The sequence below is a fragment of the Miscanthus floridulus genome, chromosome 9, assembly GCF_019320115.1.
Source record: "Miscanthus floridulus cultivar M001 chromosome 9, ASM1932011v1, whole genome shotgun sequence".
In the NCBI taxonomy this organism is placed as follows: domain Eukaryota; kingdom Viridiplantae; phylum Streptophyta; class Magnoliopsida; order Poales; family Poaceae; genus Miscanthus; species Miscanthus floridulus.
The window spans coordinates 138,265,360-138,281,735 of NC_089588.1; the positions used below are offsets into that span (position 1 = coordinate 138,265,360).

At 45.5% G+C, this 16,376-nt stretch overlaps 2 protein-coding genes across 2 annotated transcripts; both read left to right on the forward strand.

The window, feature by feature from the left end:
* The first annotated feature begins 5,768 nt into the window (after positions 1-5,768).
* LOC136481073 (protein FAR1-RELATED SEQUENCE 5-like) lies at positions 5,769-7,716 on the forward strand. Its single transcript, XM_066478452.1, has 4 exons — positions 5,769-5,876; positions 6,217-6,316; positions 6,583-6,756; positions 7,100-7,716. The coding sequence occupies exons 1-4, from the start codon at positions 5,769-5,771 to the stop codon at positions 7,714-7,716; spliced, it is 999 nt and encodes a 332-aa protein (XP_066334549.1).
* An 886-nt stretch (positions 7,717-8,602) lies between these two features.
* LOC136483071 (proteasome subunit alpha type-5-like) lies at positions 8,603-12,969 on the forward strand. The gene is made up of 9 exons (XM_066480183.1): positions 8,603-8,746; positions 8,875-8,956; positions 9,528-9,608; positions 10,096-10,209; positions 10,294-10,395; positions 10,968-11,026; positions 12,008-12,110; positions 12,495-12,560; positions 12,647-12,969. The coding sequence occupies exons 1-9, from the start codon at positions 8,733-8,735 to the stop codon at positions 12,737-12,739; spliced, it is 714 nt and encodes a 237-aa protein (XP_066336280.1). The 5' UTR covers positions 8,603-8,732; the 3' UTR covers positions 12,740-12,969.
* Positions 12,970-16,376: the final 3,407 nt, after the last annotated feature.

Below are 16,376 nucleotides of genomic sequence, written 5' to 3' on the forward strand. Positions count from 1 at the left end.
ATGGTCATGCTAGCAAGTCTACTAACAAGCTTATCATATGAATCAACATGATCAACCAGATTATCATTTGATACCTTGGTGTCACCTTGTGACATGAGACAATGTGGTGTAGTGGATGGGCTTGTAGTAGCATCATCATGGCTTGAGCATGAACCATCATCACCATCAAGTGTGCATGGGGTAGCATCATCACTTGCAACACTTGTGGCGCCATCATCAACCTTGTCAAGTGAACTTGTGGTAGATTGATCATCATCATCACTTGACCATGAGGTGGAGCAATCTTTCACAATCACCATATTGTGATCATGCTCGACACACTCATGCGCCTCCTTCTTAGGCTCATCCTTCTTCTTGAATTTGCCATCATCCCATGTGGAGGAATCACCGAAGGTTTCCTTGATGGACTCCCATATCTCACGAGCGGTCCCCTTGTAGTTTACTTGCTTCATCAAATCAAAATGTAAAACATCCAATAGAAAACAACAAGCATGTGCATCAAATTCATAGAGGACTCTTTGAGCTTTGGTTAGAGTTCTATGATCCAAGACATGGGTGAGACCACTAGTGACAACCCACCAAAATTTAGGTCCCTTTGCATGAAAATGATCAAGCATGTGATTTTTCCAAAGTGCAAAGTTTGTGCCATAAAAAATGTGTGCCTCACAAACATCTAGCCCATTAGACGCCATCTTCTCGGGTCGGTGAAGACCACAAATGAGAGACCTCGCTCTGATACCAATTGAAAGAGTCGAGATGGCGACTAGAGGGGGGTGAATGGTTCTTATTAAAATTAATCACGTCGGCTAACCAAAACAAGTGCGGAATTAAGAACTATCGGTCTAGCCAAGACTACACCCCTCTATCTATATTCTCTAGCACCTTCCAAAGATACTAATTAAGCAACAAAGGTGACGGGCTAGCTAGAGCTCACCTAACCAGTTCTAGAAGCAAGGTCACACAAACCTATGCCACTAGTACTTTAAGCAACAAGGGAGCTTCTACACATACTAGTAAGCAAAAGCACAAAGCCACCTAAGCTCACTAGCAATGCTCAATAACAAGGCAACCAATGCCAAATTAGAGAGCGCAAATACTTAGCTACACAAACTAAGCAATGTGACTAACAAGGTTACACAAACCAAATTAGCCACGCAAGGGAGCTACTTCTATGCTACACAAGCAAGAAGGTAACTAGCAAGCTACACAAGCTAACTAATTTACAAAAGCAACAACACAAGCTCAATGTATATGAAAGTAATCGCAAGCTTGTGTAATGGGGATGCAAACCAATCGGAAGAACAAAGGTTGACACAATGATTTTTCTCTCGAGGCTCACGTGTTTGCCAACACGCTACTCCCCGTTATGTCGACCGCTCACTTGGTGGTTCGGCGGCTAATTGGCATCACCCGCCAAGCCCGCACGTCGGGCATCGCAAGAACCTACCCCGAAGGTGAGGGTAGCTCAATGACAAGCTTTACTAAAGTTGCTCTTCACAACTCCCGCGGGGCGAGCACAATGCCCCTCACAAGCTCTTCTCCGGAGCGCCGCACAAGCTTCTTGCGGGCTTCAACGGAGACCACCACCAAGCCGTCTAAGAGGTGGCAACCTCCAAGAGTAACAAACACCACCGGCTTGCAACTCGATCACCTAGTGCCACTCGATGCAACCTCACGATGCAATCACACTAGAATCGCTCACTCACACAATCGGATGATCACTATCAAGTATGTGTGAGATGGAGGGCTCCTAAGCACTCTCAAGCATGGACACAAAGTCCCCCGAGGTGCTCAGCACCAGCCATGGCCGAGGGCCACTTCTATTTATAGCCCCAAGGGCTAAACTAGCCATTACCCCCTCACTGGGCGTTTTTTCGGGCCGACCGGACGCTGCACCGGACGCACCGATCACGAATGCCGGACGCGTCCGGTCGCTATACCAGACATGTCCGGTAGCTGTCTGACCGCCACATGTCCTACCGTTGCTTCCAATGGATCTCTGACAAGACGATCGGACGCTCAGCACGAAACGACCGGACGCCCGACCGCTGTGTCCGGTCGAGTCCAGTAAGCCTCCAGGGCCGACCGGACGCAACAGTTAGAAACTGACCGGACACTAAGTCTCAGCGTCCGGTTGAGTACAGTAAGCACCCACCGACAACCGGACACGTCCTATCATACCGGACCGGACGCTGCCAGCGTCCGATCAACTGCTCTGCCGAACACTGCCTTTTCTGATTCACACCGGACGCGTCCGATTGCTGAGTATGCTGCCAAATACCGGACGTGTCCAGTCACCATACCAGACGCGTCAGGTCACTCTGTAACCAGCGCGACTCACTCGTTTTCATCACCAACTTCTTCTCCTTTGCAAATGTGCCAACACCACCAAGTGTACACCATCATGTGTATGTGTTAGCATTTTCACAATCATTTTTCAAAGGATTAGCCACTCAACTTGCCACGCAACTCGATCCTAGCGATGATGCAAAGTTAGATCACTCGAGTGGCACTAGATGACCGATATGCAAACAAGTTTGCCCCTCTTGATAGTACGGCCATCTATCCTAAACCCGGTCATAAACTTCTCTACACACCTATGACCGATGAAATGAAATGCCCTAGGTTATACCTTTGCCTTGCGCATTCCATTCCATCTCCTCCAATGTTGATGCAACACATGCACCAACATGATCAACAATGATATGATCCACTTCATATCATCACGTGATCATATTGGTTCATTGATCTTGACTTCACTTGCTCTTCACCGTTGCCATCGTCCATCGGTGCCAAGTCTTGCTCAAGCTTCACCGCCACGCGGTCCATCACTCCAAAGCCTTCGACTTGCCCTTCACGCTTGCAACCGGTCCATCAAGCCAAGTCTTGTCTTGATCTTCTCCACCTTGATCACATGACTCAATGTCATGTCTCATGTGCATTTAAGCTCCTTCATCATCACATGTGTGAGCTTTGCAACATCTCCAAGCCATTTTCACCTTCATGGCATATGTTTCTCACACACATGTACCTGTGGACTAATCACCTATGTATCTCACATAAACATAATTAGTCCACCTATGTTGTCACTCAATTACCAAAACCAAACAAGGGCCTTTCAGCGGTACTCCACTACGAAGTCAAAGCCGAAGAGTTTGCTAATCCACTAGTGCTGAGGCACGGTGGGCAGCCGCTGGTCCAAGAGGAACTTCAGATTGTAGTGATTGGTGCGGATCAAGAAGCGGCGCCCCCAAAGATACGACCTCCAGTGCCATACAGCCTGCACCAGGCCGATCAACTCATGCTCGTATGCCTCTAGCTTGTGGTGGCAAGCAGTGAAGGGCCGACTAAAGAAGGCCAGGGGGCTGGCCCCCTAGTGAAGCACGGCGCCAAACCCGGTGCCCGAAGTGTCGCAGTCGACGACAAACTGTTGCTCAAAGTCCAGCATCTACCGCACTGGCCCTGAGGAGAGGGCATGTTTTACTGTCGCAAATGCCTCGGCGTCTCCGGTGTCCAGGCGAACGCCTCCTTGCGCTGGAGACGAGTCAGCGGCGTGGCATGGTGCCAAAATCCTGAACGAATTTCCGATAATAACCGGCCAACCCCAGGAAGCCGCGCACACCCCGAGGTGAGCGGGGCTCTGGCCAGGAGGCGACAGCGTCCACCTTGTCGCTGCCATCGTGACTCCATCGGTGGAGATGACGTGGCCAAGATAGGCGACCAAAGGTGCCCCGAAGGTGCACTTTGACCTCTTGAGGAAGAGGTCATGGGCAGGCAGGGCATCGAAAATGAGGCGGATGTGCTGCAAGTGCTCGGACCACGATGAGCTATAGATCAAAATGTCGTTGAAGAAGACGAGCACGAACCTGCGAAGGAAGGGCCAGAGGACGTCGTTCATGAGCGCTTGGAATGTGGCTGACGCGTTGGAGAGACCGAAGGGCATGACGAGGAACTCAGAGTGCCCATGGTGTGTACGAAAAGCCGTCTTCTTGATATCCTCTGAGTGCATCCGAACCTGGTGGTAGCCGGACCGTAAGTCCAACTTGGTGAAGAATCTGGCGCCGTGGACCTCATCCAAAAGCTCGTCAACCACCGGGATCGGGAACTTGTCCTTCGATGTTTTGTCGTTCAGCGCCCTGTAGTCAATGCAGAAACGCCAAGACCCACCGGCCTTCTTGACGAGCAACACTGGCAACCACCGAAAGTGTGCCTGGCAACAAGTGTATGCGGTGGTCATAGGGGCACGCTGGAGCGAGCCCGCGGGGCTCGTCGAAGATGGTCCCGTACTGGTAAAGGAGCCGATCCAGCAGTGGCTGCCGGTGAGCGCCTGTCACCGTACGGAGGGCTGGCTCTAGGATGTCATTGCGTGGACAACCGATGCCCTTCCATAGGACGCGCCGATCACCATGCCGGAAGGACATGCACAGATCCTCAAAATCCCATAGGATGGGTCCGAGGGTTCGGAGATAGTCGATGCCGAGGACGAGGTCGAAACCACCCAAGTCAATGCCGAAGCAGCTGATGGTAAAGTCCTCCTTGCCGATGCGCATTGCCACATTGTGAGCCACGCTGGTGCAGGCCACGCGGTCGCCATTGCCCACAGTGACCCGCATGTTGCTATCACCTGTACCAGTCTGATGCGGCGCATGACCCCGATGTTGATGAAGTTGTGGGTCGAGACGCTGTCGAGAAGGACGAGGAGCTTGTGACCATGGATGTAGGCGTGGAGGTGCATGGTCTCCTCAGTGCTGATGCCAGCGAGGGCATAGAGGGAGACAATCGGGTCGACGGGCGGTTTGTCCCCCAGAGCCGGCTCGGCAGCCGCATGAGACGCCCCTCATCCACAAGGTCATCCACCAGGAAGTCGACTGCCTCTAGATAGAACAGGCGCTGGCACTGATGGCCGCGCATGTGGGGCTCATCACAGTTGTAGCACAGCCCTTGACGGCGACGTTCCAGCATCTCAGCTAGCATCAGGCGGCGAAAGGGGCGCTACGGCGCAGGTAGCGCGGGGGTCGGCTGCTGCTGCTGTCCGGGCGCAGCTCCTCCAGGCACTCCAGGCGAAACACGCATGGGTGCAGCAGGCAGCGTCAACTGCTAGCACTAGGGGCGCGCTGGCTATAGCATTGGAGCCTGCTAGACGGCCATGGCACGACGCTCGTACGTCCGAGCCAAGTGCATCACCATCTGCAAGTCCTAGGGCTCCCGAAGTTCAACATCGACGCGGATGTGCTCCGGAAGGCCCCCCACGAACAAGTCCGCCTTCTGGCGCTCCTCCTGGTTGGCGTTGTGGCAGACTAGGTCATTGAAACGCTCCTGGTAGTCTTTATTGAGGAGATACTACAGCAGTACCATAATATATCTTCCCTAATATCTATATAAAAGGTGAGTCTCACATGAGTGTAAGAGAAAATATGACTGAAAAGTAGTAGTTGGGATGGTCCTCATGGTATTGGGGGAGTTGTATCTCCCCCTTCTTTAAGGGGAAATAAGGGAAATATTGGTAGCCATAAAACAAAAGAGAGGTATTGAGAAACTCTGGAGCAAGAAAAAAACATATATGCTCCCAATATGACAGTTTTACGGAACCAGCTCCTCTAACTTACAAAGAACTATGTTCTGGGACGTACTTGCACCGATGCCTTTCGTTTCTCATCGAGCGGTAGGACACAAACTGTTCTACAAGCATAGACGTTGGCCCATAAGCCTGCTGCGGCCCAGTCTAGCAGCACGAGCGACGAGGAAAAGGGCGCGAGCTGAGCAGAGCGATGAGGAAAAGGGCGCGAGCCGAGAAAAAAGCGCGGGCGGACTACGCAGATGGCCGCACGGCCGAGAAAAAAAGGAGCGCGATCTGCGAGAGGACTGCACACACGGAGGTGCCGGAGTGATCGCTAGATTATTGCATCGATAGAGAGGCCGATTCTCAAACGCTGGAGGGATGAGTTGCTCTGCTCTTGTATTCTGTTCCACGGAGATGGAGGAAGAGGCCACCAGAAAAGAAGCTAACCAAGTGAATCGTGATCCAAACAAGTGAGTAACACACCTCTCTGTATTCTATATTACTTGTTATTTGACATGAAATGGATTTTGTTATTTCAATCCCATGTACAGCTACTCTTTGCTTACTCTGTTTGGTATGATATCTGAAATTAGTAAAAGATTTTTCTCTGCAATTGCACAATTCCCCTACTCATGTTATGGTTTTTTGTGTTACAGACATGCCACCTGGCGTTGGCATGGAATTTGAAAGTTCGAACGAAGCTTGGGCATTTTGACTTAGCTATAGTGGACAGCAAGGCTTTGATGTCAGGAAAAGGTATACATACAAAAGACCATCCGATGGCAAGGTTACATCATGCAAATTTGTTTGTGTAAATGAGGGTCATCGATTGCCGGACAAAAGAGATCATCTAACAAAATGCCCTTGAGCTGAAACTAGGACCGATTGCCAAGTCCACATGAATTTGAAAATGGATCGAAAGAATAGAAATTTGAAAGTGTCTGAGCTTGTTTTGGAGCATAATTATGCACTATACCTGCCAGAAACCTTACACTTAATGGTGTCATAGAGAAAATTTTCAGATTTACAAGCTTTTGAAATTGAAACAGCGGATAATGCAGGAATTGGGTCAAAAGCTGCTCATGAGTTGGCTACTCGCCAAGTTGGTGGTCCACTTAATCTTAGCTTCACCCTTCGTGATCACAAGAATTATTTGCGGACCAAGCGCCAAAGAGAGATGGCATACGGACAAGCAGGTAGTATGCTGAAGTATTTTCGAGACAAAATTACCGAGAATCCATCGTTCTAGTATGCATTGCAAATGGATTATGAAGAACAAATAGCCAATATATTTTGCGCTGATGCTAAAATGATAATGGATTATGCACATTTTGGTGATGTTGTTAGTTTTGACACTACTTTGAGAACAACACAAGGAGAGTAGACCTTTTGGTGTATTTGTTGGATTCAATCACTTTAGAGAAACTGTAGTTTTTGGTGCTGCTCTCATGTATGATGAGACATTTGAATCCTTCAAGTGGCTTTTTGAGACCTTTCTAAAAGCTCATAATGGACAACAACCTAAAACTTTTTACACAGATCAGGATGCAGCAATGGGAAAGGCAGTTGTAGAAGTGTTCACGGAAGCATGGCATGGATTATGCACCTTCCACATCATGCAAAATGCTATCAAACATCTACACGAAGATAAGGATGAAGAGAAGGAAAAGGGGAAGAAAAAACAAAAGAAGAAAACAGAGAAGGAAATGGAGAAAAATGAAAGCTTAAGTATTCTATCAGATTTTAGTGCCTGCATGTTTGAGTACGAAGACATGACAGAATTCAAACAAAAATTTGACCTCATGAGGCAAAAGGCGAGCAAGCAAACTTGGTTGGACAGTATATACAAGTTGAAAGAAAAATTGGCTGAATGTTACATGAAGGATGTCTTCACATTAGGAATGAGAAGTACACAATTGAGTGAGAGTTTGAACAATGACTTGAAAATCCATTTCAAATCTGATTTTGATATCATCCGGTTCTTTAAGCAATTTGAAAAGGTGGTGCAAGGAAAAAGGAACAATGAACTAAATTCAGAATTTGATTCCACGAAAAAGTTACCTAAACTAGGTTTGAGGAGACCACCGTCTATATTGTTGCAAGCTAGCAAGTTGTATACACCTATTATATTTGAAGCTTTTCAAGGTGAATATTAAAGATCCTTGGTAGCTTGCACAAGGCATTGGATGAAAATAATGCCTATCTAGTAGGACATTGTATATATGAAAATAATGCCTATCTAGCGGCTTGCACCTGCGCCAGCACAGCTACGCCGAGGGAGACGGCGACCAGCAGCAATCGGCCGACGGCCATCTTGAAGCACGTCTCTTTTGCGGGGCCAAGGAATAGGAATGATGACGATGGAGCCAACGACGTCAGTAGAGGTCGCTGTCTTAGGGGCCTGCTCACCTAGCCGAAGGAGGTGGCGAGCGGAAACAATCGGCCGGCGGCGATCTTTTCTGAGCGCGTGGGTGGCGAGCCGGCGAGATCTGGAGTGCCTCCGTTTTTTTTTATCAAATAGGAGTGCTTCTCAATGCTACATGGGCCACATCGTTTACATGGGCCGATGCATCTGTGCCTTCCTGCTTGTTTCCTACCGCTGGATTGGCTGTTTGCTTCCTGCCGCTCGATCAGAAACCAAGGGCATTAGGCACAAGTACGTCCCAGGAGGCCAGGACGTATTGGTTCTGTTTTACGAGGATAGGGAGAGGCATTGGGAACTGCTCCAGACGCTCTCACCTCTGCTGCTCTGTCCGTTTGCTCTGAGGAGAATTTGGAGAGCGGCAATGCGCAGGCTGGGAGGGTTTATTGGACCTCACATGGGCCGCAGTCCAATGGGCCAACCAGTGGCCGTCGGCCCGCGTTTGATTGATCACAGTAAGATGACCCTGGGTCGCTGGACCGCGATCCAATCTCTGTTTCAGTTCTTTCCGAGCAAGAAACGAAGCCCAGCCCAGAGGCTGGGAGGCGTCCGGTCCTGCGCGGGCGGCCCATATACGTGGCGGACCGCGCCCTGCCTGCACCGCCGTCGCCTGTGTTCTTCGCTTCTACTTTCTCGTCAAGCAGAAGAGGAGAGAAAGAGAGAGAGAGAGAGAGAGAGAGAGAGAGAGAGAGAGAGAGGCGCCGAGGTCACCAGAGTCCAGCGTCCGCCGTCACCGGAGTCGCCAACAGGATGTTTCTCACGAGGTGACTGGCCGGTTTCAGATCCCTCTGTAGTCTGTCCTTTAAACCCTCTGGATTAAATCCGCCGCCGGCGGCGGCGCGTCGTGTGCTGACGCGGGGTGCATTTTCGGTTTGGGGTCTTTGCTTTGCAGGACGGAGTACGACCGCGGGGTGAACACCTTCTCGCCGGAGGGGCGGCTGTTCCAGGTCGAGTACGCCATCGAGGCCATCAAGGTGAGATCCCCTCTCTCTCTTTGCTGCCTCCCTTCGTAGCGGGAGGGCGACGTGCTGTATCCAATCGAATCTGAACTGTGGGAACGCCGAGATGTGGAGTGCCTGTGCGGGATGGTGGGGACTTTTGTGAGGACGAAGCTAGATTTGTGGGGTTGGCTGTTGTTGCGTGAGCTCAAATCTGAAAGGGGGGCAGTTGGGGGTTTTTAGGATTTTATTAACAGAATTGCTGGGATTTGTGAGTTGAGGGTGTTATAAATGATCTCAGGAGTATGGTTCACTCGATTTTACTAGTTGAGGTTTGGGATTGTGGAAGGTTTGTGGTTCTGTGTGTCTAGTCAGTTTATTACTGTGTCAATTTTGGCTTGGCATGTGATGGCATACTCTTTTTTCCTCAATAGCACCAGATTGACATTGCATTATTAAGGGGAAAGTAGGTCAAGGACTAGCACTTGCACATACCCATACTGAATTTTGTGCAGTTTGCGAGGCCTTTACTTGCGAGGTTTATGTGGGTTTTGTCACTGTGTGTGACAAAGTGATGCTTATGTTGCTGTTTCCTTTGCTCTTGCAGTTGGGATCCACTGCAATCGGGTTGAAGACAAAGGATGGCGTTGTTCTCGCCGTCGAGAAACGTGTGACCTCGCCACTGCTGGTACTTACTGAGTTAACTTTTCCTTCTTCTTAGCCAGTACTAGTGCTTGATTTTATGGTGGCAAACATTGGGATGTTAAATTGGGAACATTGCTTGCTCACTGAACTTACTTTTATATGAATATATATCCTCTTATTGGTCTGAATCGTGACTAGGGGCTCATGTTGGGTTTCAACTCTAGCCTACCCCAACTTGCTTGGGACTAAAAGGCTTTGTTGTTGTTGTTGGTCTATGATTGAATTCTCATGACTTCTTATACATGGTTTACTATCTTTAGGTAGCTTCTCTTTCACAAAGTTGTGCAGCACCTCATTCTACTGCATTTTGTTGTAATATTTTAACCTCCAGATGATGCAATCTTAGAGTTTTGAGCTCAACTTCATGCAATTTTGCACTATGATAACAGGAATGGTTTTCACGTTATAGGTTGTTTCATGTTTATAAATTCTTAATGAATTCAGTGTTCCTTTGCTCTTTTATGTCATAGGAACCTAGCAGTGTGGAGAAAATCATGGAAATTGATGAGCACATAGGCTGTGCCATGAGTGGACTTATTGCTGATGCTAGAACATTAGTTGAGCACGCTCGTGTTGAGACCCAGGTACATTCCAGTGTAATGTACATATTATTCACATGTTTGTGAGCTTTATCTGTTAAATCTGACTTGACTTGTTATAACAACCAGAATCATAGGTTCTCATATGGGGAGCCAATGACCGTAGAATCTTCTACACAAGCTATCTGTGACCTGGCTCTGCGCTTTGGCGAAGGTGATGAAGAGTCAATGGTTAGCCTCATTTATGTTACTATAACCTCCAGAACACAAGAAGCAAGATTAATTATCTGCAGATTACATTTCATTCCTTCAACTTCAAAATATAAGATGGATTTACACCAATATCTTTATTTTCAAATGTTCTGACTGGAGGCAATTGAATCCAGTACAACATTTAGGTGTTCTTATCACTGGTCAGCCCTATTACTCCCATAATGAATATGAAAAGAGAGAACAGACACTAATGACCTTTTACGAAACGATTTGTTATATACCTATCTTGCCTGCATTGGCTCTTTCATGTGTAAATATTATCTTATCAGGGCCTAATGGTGAAGATGGACCTATGAATTGTTTTTGTTAAAGTTCTACAAACCGAAAACTTTCCCCATTTGCCAACCATTTTGATAGGGCCAACCCACTACTAGTTTTCAGTTTTCACAGCATTTATACAGCCACAGTTTCCTGCAACACACATCTACTTTTATATTTCCATCGCAATAGCTCGTCGAGGGGTGAGCTAAGTTGTAATCACTTCATGTATTGTGTAGTGGGCGTTCTGATGTACTTATTTGTTTGTGCAGTCACGGCCATTTGGAGTCTCCCTCCTAATCGCTGGACATGATGAGAATGGACCTAGCTTGTAAGTGCTGATCCATTTAGCTCACTGAACTGGATTTTCTTTAATTGCAGTCTTCAGAATCCATGTTTTTCTTAAACTGGGGAGATTTACTTCTTTTTCTTATGCTAAATCATTGTGGTATAACGCATTGAAATTGCTTTTTTGTTGCCTTTTTTTTACACTTTAGGCTGTCATGGTAATGTTGGTTGCTTTACTTCTGTTTTCTTCTGTAAAATCATTTTACTATCATCATATCATGCATCACATTTGCTTTTTGTTGCATCTTTTTAGATCGTCATGGTAAACGCTTTTTTAGTGGATGTCTCTTTGCTGCAGAGTGCGGGCTTACCATTTGTTTGACTCACATGAACTATGGTTGTCTACTAGGTGGTTTTGTTCTAGGGTCATTATGTGTCCTTGACAGAAATTAAAGTAAAATTCCTGTAAAATAAGGAAAACCAGGAAGGCATGGAACTTGTGACCAAGATTGTTCCAATGGTTATCTACATCATGCATTGAACTAAGTTATTCGCTTTTATAGTTGAGCTACCTTTCCATTCTGTACATATGTGGAAAAGGTCTTTACTTATAACAAGCATAAGTGATATATAAAAAGGTCAACTTTGAGCCTAAGTAATAATTTTCGTTGGGGTTTTATGTGCTCGTGCTTTATGTTTCATGATTTTCGTTGGGGTTTTATGTGCTCATTATTTCCCTGCTTCCCAATAAGTCTAGGGGGGATTTTCTTCATTTACCACTGGAAGTTTAGCCAATTCCCAGACATAAGTTTATTCGGTATACATGTTGGCTGAGGCATATATTTTAGTTAGTGGAATATAGTGGAGACCAGGCACTTATAACAGGCCCCTCTGTATATGTTGCTCATTTTGCAATCATGGCATCCTTATCTCTTTATGTTGTGAGGCAAATCTTTTTGTCATAATCAATTTACACAAGGCCACTGGACTTAATTTCTCATGGTTCACCATATGTATGCTTCAGATACTACACGGACCCATCTGGAACCTTTTGGCAATGCAATGCAAAGGCAATTGGATCAGGTTCTGAAGGAGCTGATAGCTCCTTGCAGGAGCAGTACAACAAGGTATGGTTCATGATAAATGCTAAGCTTATCAACAAATCGTACAGTTCCAAAGAGAGGTGCCGCCTGTGAACCCTAGTTATAAGGAATTATCTACCAAAGCACATTGTCTTGTAAACTCAATACACAGGGAAAAATGTCCTAGAGCAGTAGATTAATTGCAATGCTGCTTAGAATCTTTGAATATGCTACTCACACATAATGTCATCACAAGAATTTGCTCCACAAGGATGTAAAAATGGGAGGATAATAGTCCTCCTTTATGGCTGTCAAAAAAATGTAGAACTGCATGCATACTGCAATGTGATAGAACAGATCCATAAAAAATAGTGTCGACTATTACTCATGTGGAAGAAAATCGAGAGTAATGCCTTGCTGATATTGCAGGAACTGACCCTCCAGGAGGCGGAGACCATAACCCTTTCTATCCTGAAGCAGGTTATGGAAGAGAAGGTATGGCATGTCAAACTATTCCATATTCCATCACTCAGCTCTGTTGAACCATTCATCTAAATGTGAACTTATCGTCTTCTAAACAGGTGACCCCAAACAATGTCGATATCGCCAAGGTTGCCCCCAAGTACTACCTCTACACCCCTGCCGAGGTCGAAGCTGTCATCGCGAGGCTGTAAAACACTTCTGAGTTCTTGATTTCCCGTCAACAATCACGGTCGTTGTATGAAGCATGGACATTTTGATGTGGGCCTAGCAGCATGCTAGTGTGTGTTGCCATGTTTGTCACCATGCTCTGTCAACTCCACAAGGGCAGTTCATGATAGACTAATTGGCAGCCCGGCCAGTTCAGTGATTTAAGTAGCATTGAGAACTTTGTACTGCCAGAAAGAATGTATATTTCTTTTTACGAATTTGACTTCAGTTTCTTCTTTTCCCAGCCAGTTCGTGACGTGTTGACAGGTTTTGCAACCTGCAATTTCCAGTGGTGAGTGAATTACTGGGGTCGTGATGGCCATATCCGGTGCCTTTCACGCGCAGGCTATTTTTGGTTTTCTGCCGGTGGCCAATACTGTTTTGTCGTTTTCTGCCGGGTGGCCAAGACAGTTTGGGGCGCGTTTAGTTCCCAAATTTTTCTTTGGGTTGGCTACTGTTTGGCTACTGTAGCACTTTCGTTTGTATTTGGTAATTAGTATCTAGTTCTGGACTAATTAGGTTTGAAAGTTTCGTCTCGCGATTTCTCACCTAATTGTGTAATTAGTTTTTTTATTTATATTTAGTACTCTATGCATGTGCTGCAAGATTTCGATGTGACACTTTCGTGTGAAAATTTTTGGGAACTAAACAGGCTCTTAGTCTGCCCAGAAAATTTTGCATCCATTTGGTTGAAGGCTAGAAATTGGCATGATTGAACGAATTTAGCATGTGACAAAGGGCATGTTATGGAATGTTCAATCTAAAACAAGTAAGAAGTTTATTACAAATATGATGGTTTACTACGCATAGATCATAACACTAGAACCAACGTAGCCTGTACTCACATATCATATAAAAACAGAAAGAATATCTTATCACATCTATATGAGCACCATTACACAAATTATATAGACTCGTGCAATTCATTCCTTCGTAAATAAAAAAAGGAATAGTAAAGGAACCCATGAAGAGTTTTTCCCTCGCACCGATTATGTGTTAACAGAGAAATTATTCTTTTTAAATATTTGTAGCCATATTGGATTTCCTTAGCCCAAAATAGGTGCCCGGTCCCAGCGTTAAGCTTATCAGCCCAATGTTCTCGATCTTCATTGGGACGAGATTCAATTCATGTGTAGGGAAAGCCAAAATCTCATCAAGTAGACTCAAAGGAATTAAATATGTGTACCCATGGCACATTGTTGTTGGAAAAAAGAACATGAAGGAGTGTGTTATCGTGGAACTTCAAGTTTGGATCTTGTAGTTTTGATAGAAAAATCAATGATGACCCCCCATCTTAGTCTCTTTTTTCCTTGAGTTTTTCTAGCATTGCTTAAGAAGGTTTACATAAATGATCATTTTGTCTTTCTTCTTGAATCGATCTATGCCTTTGAGCCCTAATTGATGTTTCAGACAGCCAGGAGGTTGGCCATGGCCCTCTTCATCTGTATATTGATGGGTAGACTCATATCGTAGCTTGTGGAAGCACAACAAAAGTTGCATAGAATTTGTCATTCTCCATTCTATATGGAAACAAGTTATCTTTGACGTTTGTAAAAGGTAGATGTACATCTATTTGAATCAAGAGCTAGAGTTCAACATATACTCCTATCGCGGAAGCAAATAGTTTCGAAACACACACGCACACTTAGTTTAGATACATTGCCAGATAATGATCAAGTCCCACAAAAGCAATAGATGAGATGTAAGGAATGACCACGCCCTTGGTCCTAGTTGTCGCCCATCCCTGGGTAAAGACAGTTGATGCAGTAACCATAGTACATCTAACCATCTGCAACAACAATGGGAACAAAGCCCTGAGTACGAGAATGTACTCAGCCAGACTTACCCGTCTTAAACGAAAATAAAGTGACACCAAGGAGTATGCAAAGCTTTCTTTTAAGGGGCTAGCTTGACTCATTTGCGAAAAGCATAAGTTATCATGAATAAACCATTTTAAGTACTTTTGCATATTCTTTGTTATAACCTGTTAATCTAGGTAAGCACCTATGCTAAAGCAATCACTTGATTAACCATTAACATCAAAGTTACCATCTCAGGTTTAGCATTTCCAGCATAATCCACCTAACCATCCATGTTCCATCATCATTACTACGATGCCGTAGCTCGAGTCAAGTGCTCACTATCCAGGAGCGATGGCGATTCGAATCGATTCCTAACCAGCTGGTGATTTATTCCTCACACAAACCACACTCACCGATCAAGTGAGCTACAGGTCACTAATGACACTATTTTGGTAAACGTCGCGGGACAATCTGGAGCCGTAATACCCAGGGACCACCCGACTACCAGGAATTAGGCCTCGCCTGCCCTTGGGCTCACTCTTCGCGCCCCTGTCATACCCCCATCAGCACCAATATGCGCACCCGTGTAGATCCCGGCCCAAATAGTGCCACTGGCTTCGCGATCGAAATGACTTATTCGACCAGCTAAATGTGAGGCATGCATTCAACATGACAAGAGGGATGAGCAACGATCGGTCCTTAACCGACACAGGCAGAAACTACAAGCACCCTAGAACCCTGTCTGGTTGCCCACTACTTATTCCGCCCGGTCTCCATTTATCCATCAACACTTGGTTATTTCATGATAGCATCCATGGCTAAGTATCCAAGTAACCACCTATAGTTGCCGGTGACAGGAACTCACCGACTGCTACCGGTCTAAGCAAGGCTAAGCATTTAACTCGGTCCTAGACCTAGCAGGGTAAGATATATATTAAGGTAGACAAGGATATATTATATGCATCAACGGTTTCACTCAACTCCTATAACTTAATGCAACGATATACATATAACTTATATAAAGTTAATTGCTTTATAAAGTAGGAGACTTAGAATGCTCCGGGGCTTGCCTCGCTCAAAGGAACTTGGATGGTGATCAACGCACTCAGGAAGCTCCTCGCCTTGCTCCTCGACCTCTGGCACCTCCTGTGCTGGAACCTCCTGCTGGTCGACCCCGGCCTGCTCCTCGGGCACTGCTACTGGAAGCCCCTCCTGCGATCCTATATGATGCATACGTATGTGTGACTATGAGAAATGTGCATGGGATGAAAATGATGTATGATGAACATGAATGCTTGCATGTAGATGTGCAATTTCATTTCTAATTTATCGAGTAGGTGCAAATCTCCTCTCTAGTTATTTAATTAATTTTCAAATTAAACAACACACATGCACTTACATAAAAGCAGGTATTTGTATACCATAGTATATATATCACAAGTGCCACTAAACATGCCAAGACATACCAACAGATTATTTAGTGCTTCGAAGATAAACCAAAGCAGCATATTCAACTAAACATGACTTAAGGAATTTAATTTAACTCCAATTTAAAGAAAGGCTATAACAGCAACATATATTTTCTGAACTCATAAAAATCTAAGAAAATTACAGTGGCTTACTCATGCTTATAGAAGACTACCATAAAATTTTCAAGTCAACTGGTTAAGTATTTTAGCCTATACTAAAAAGGCAAAAGCATAGTAATTAAGCACATGAAAATACTTTGTACTATGAATAGTATCAAACAACAGATTTCATATTTTTCCCATAATCTACATATCATAGGAACACTGCAGAAAAAGTTTCACATGCATGT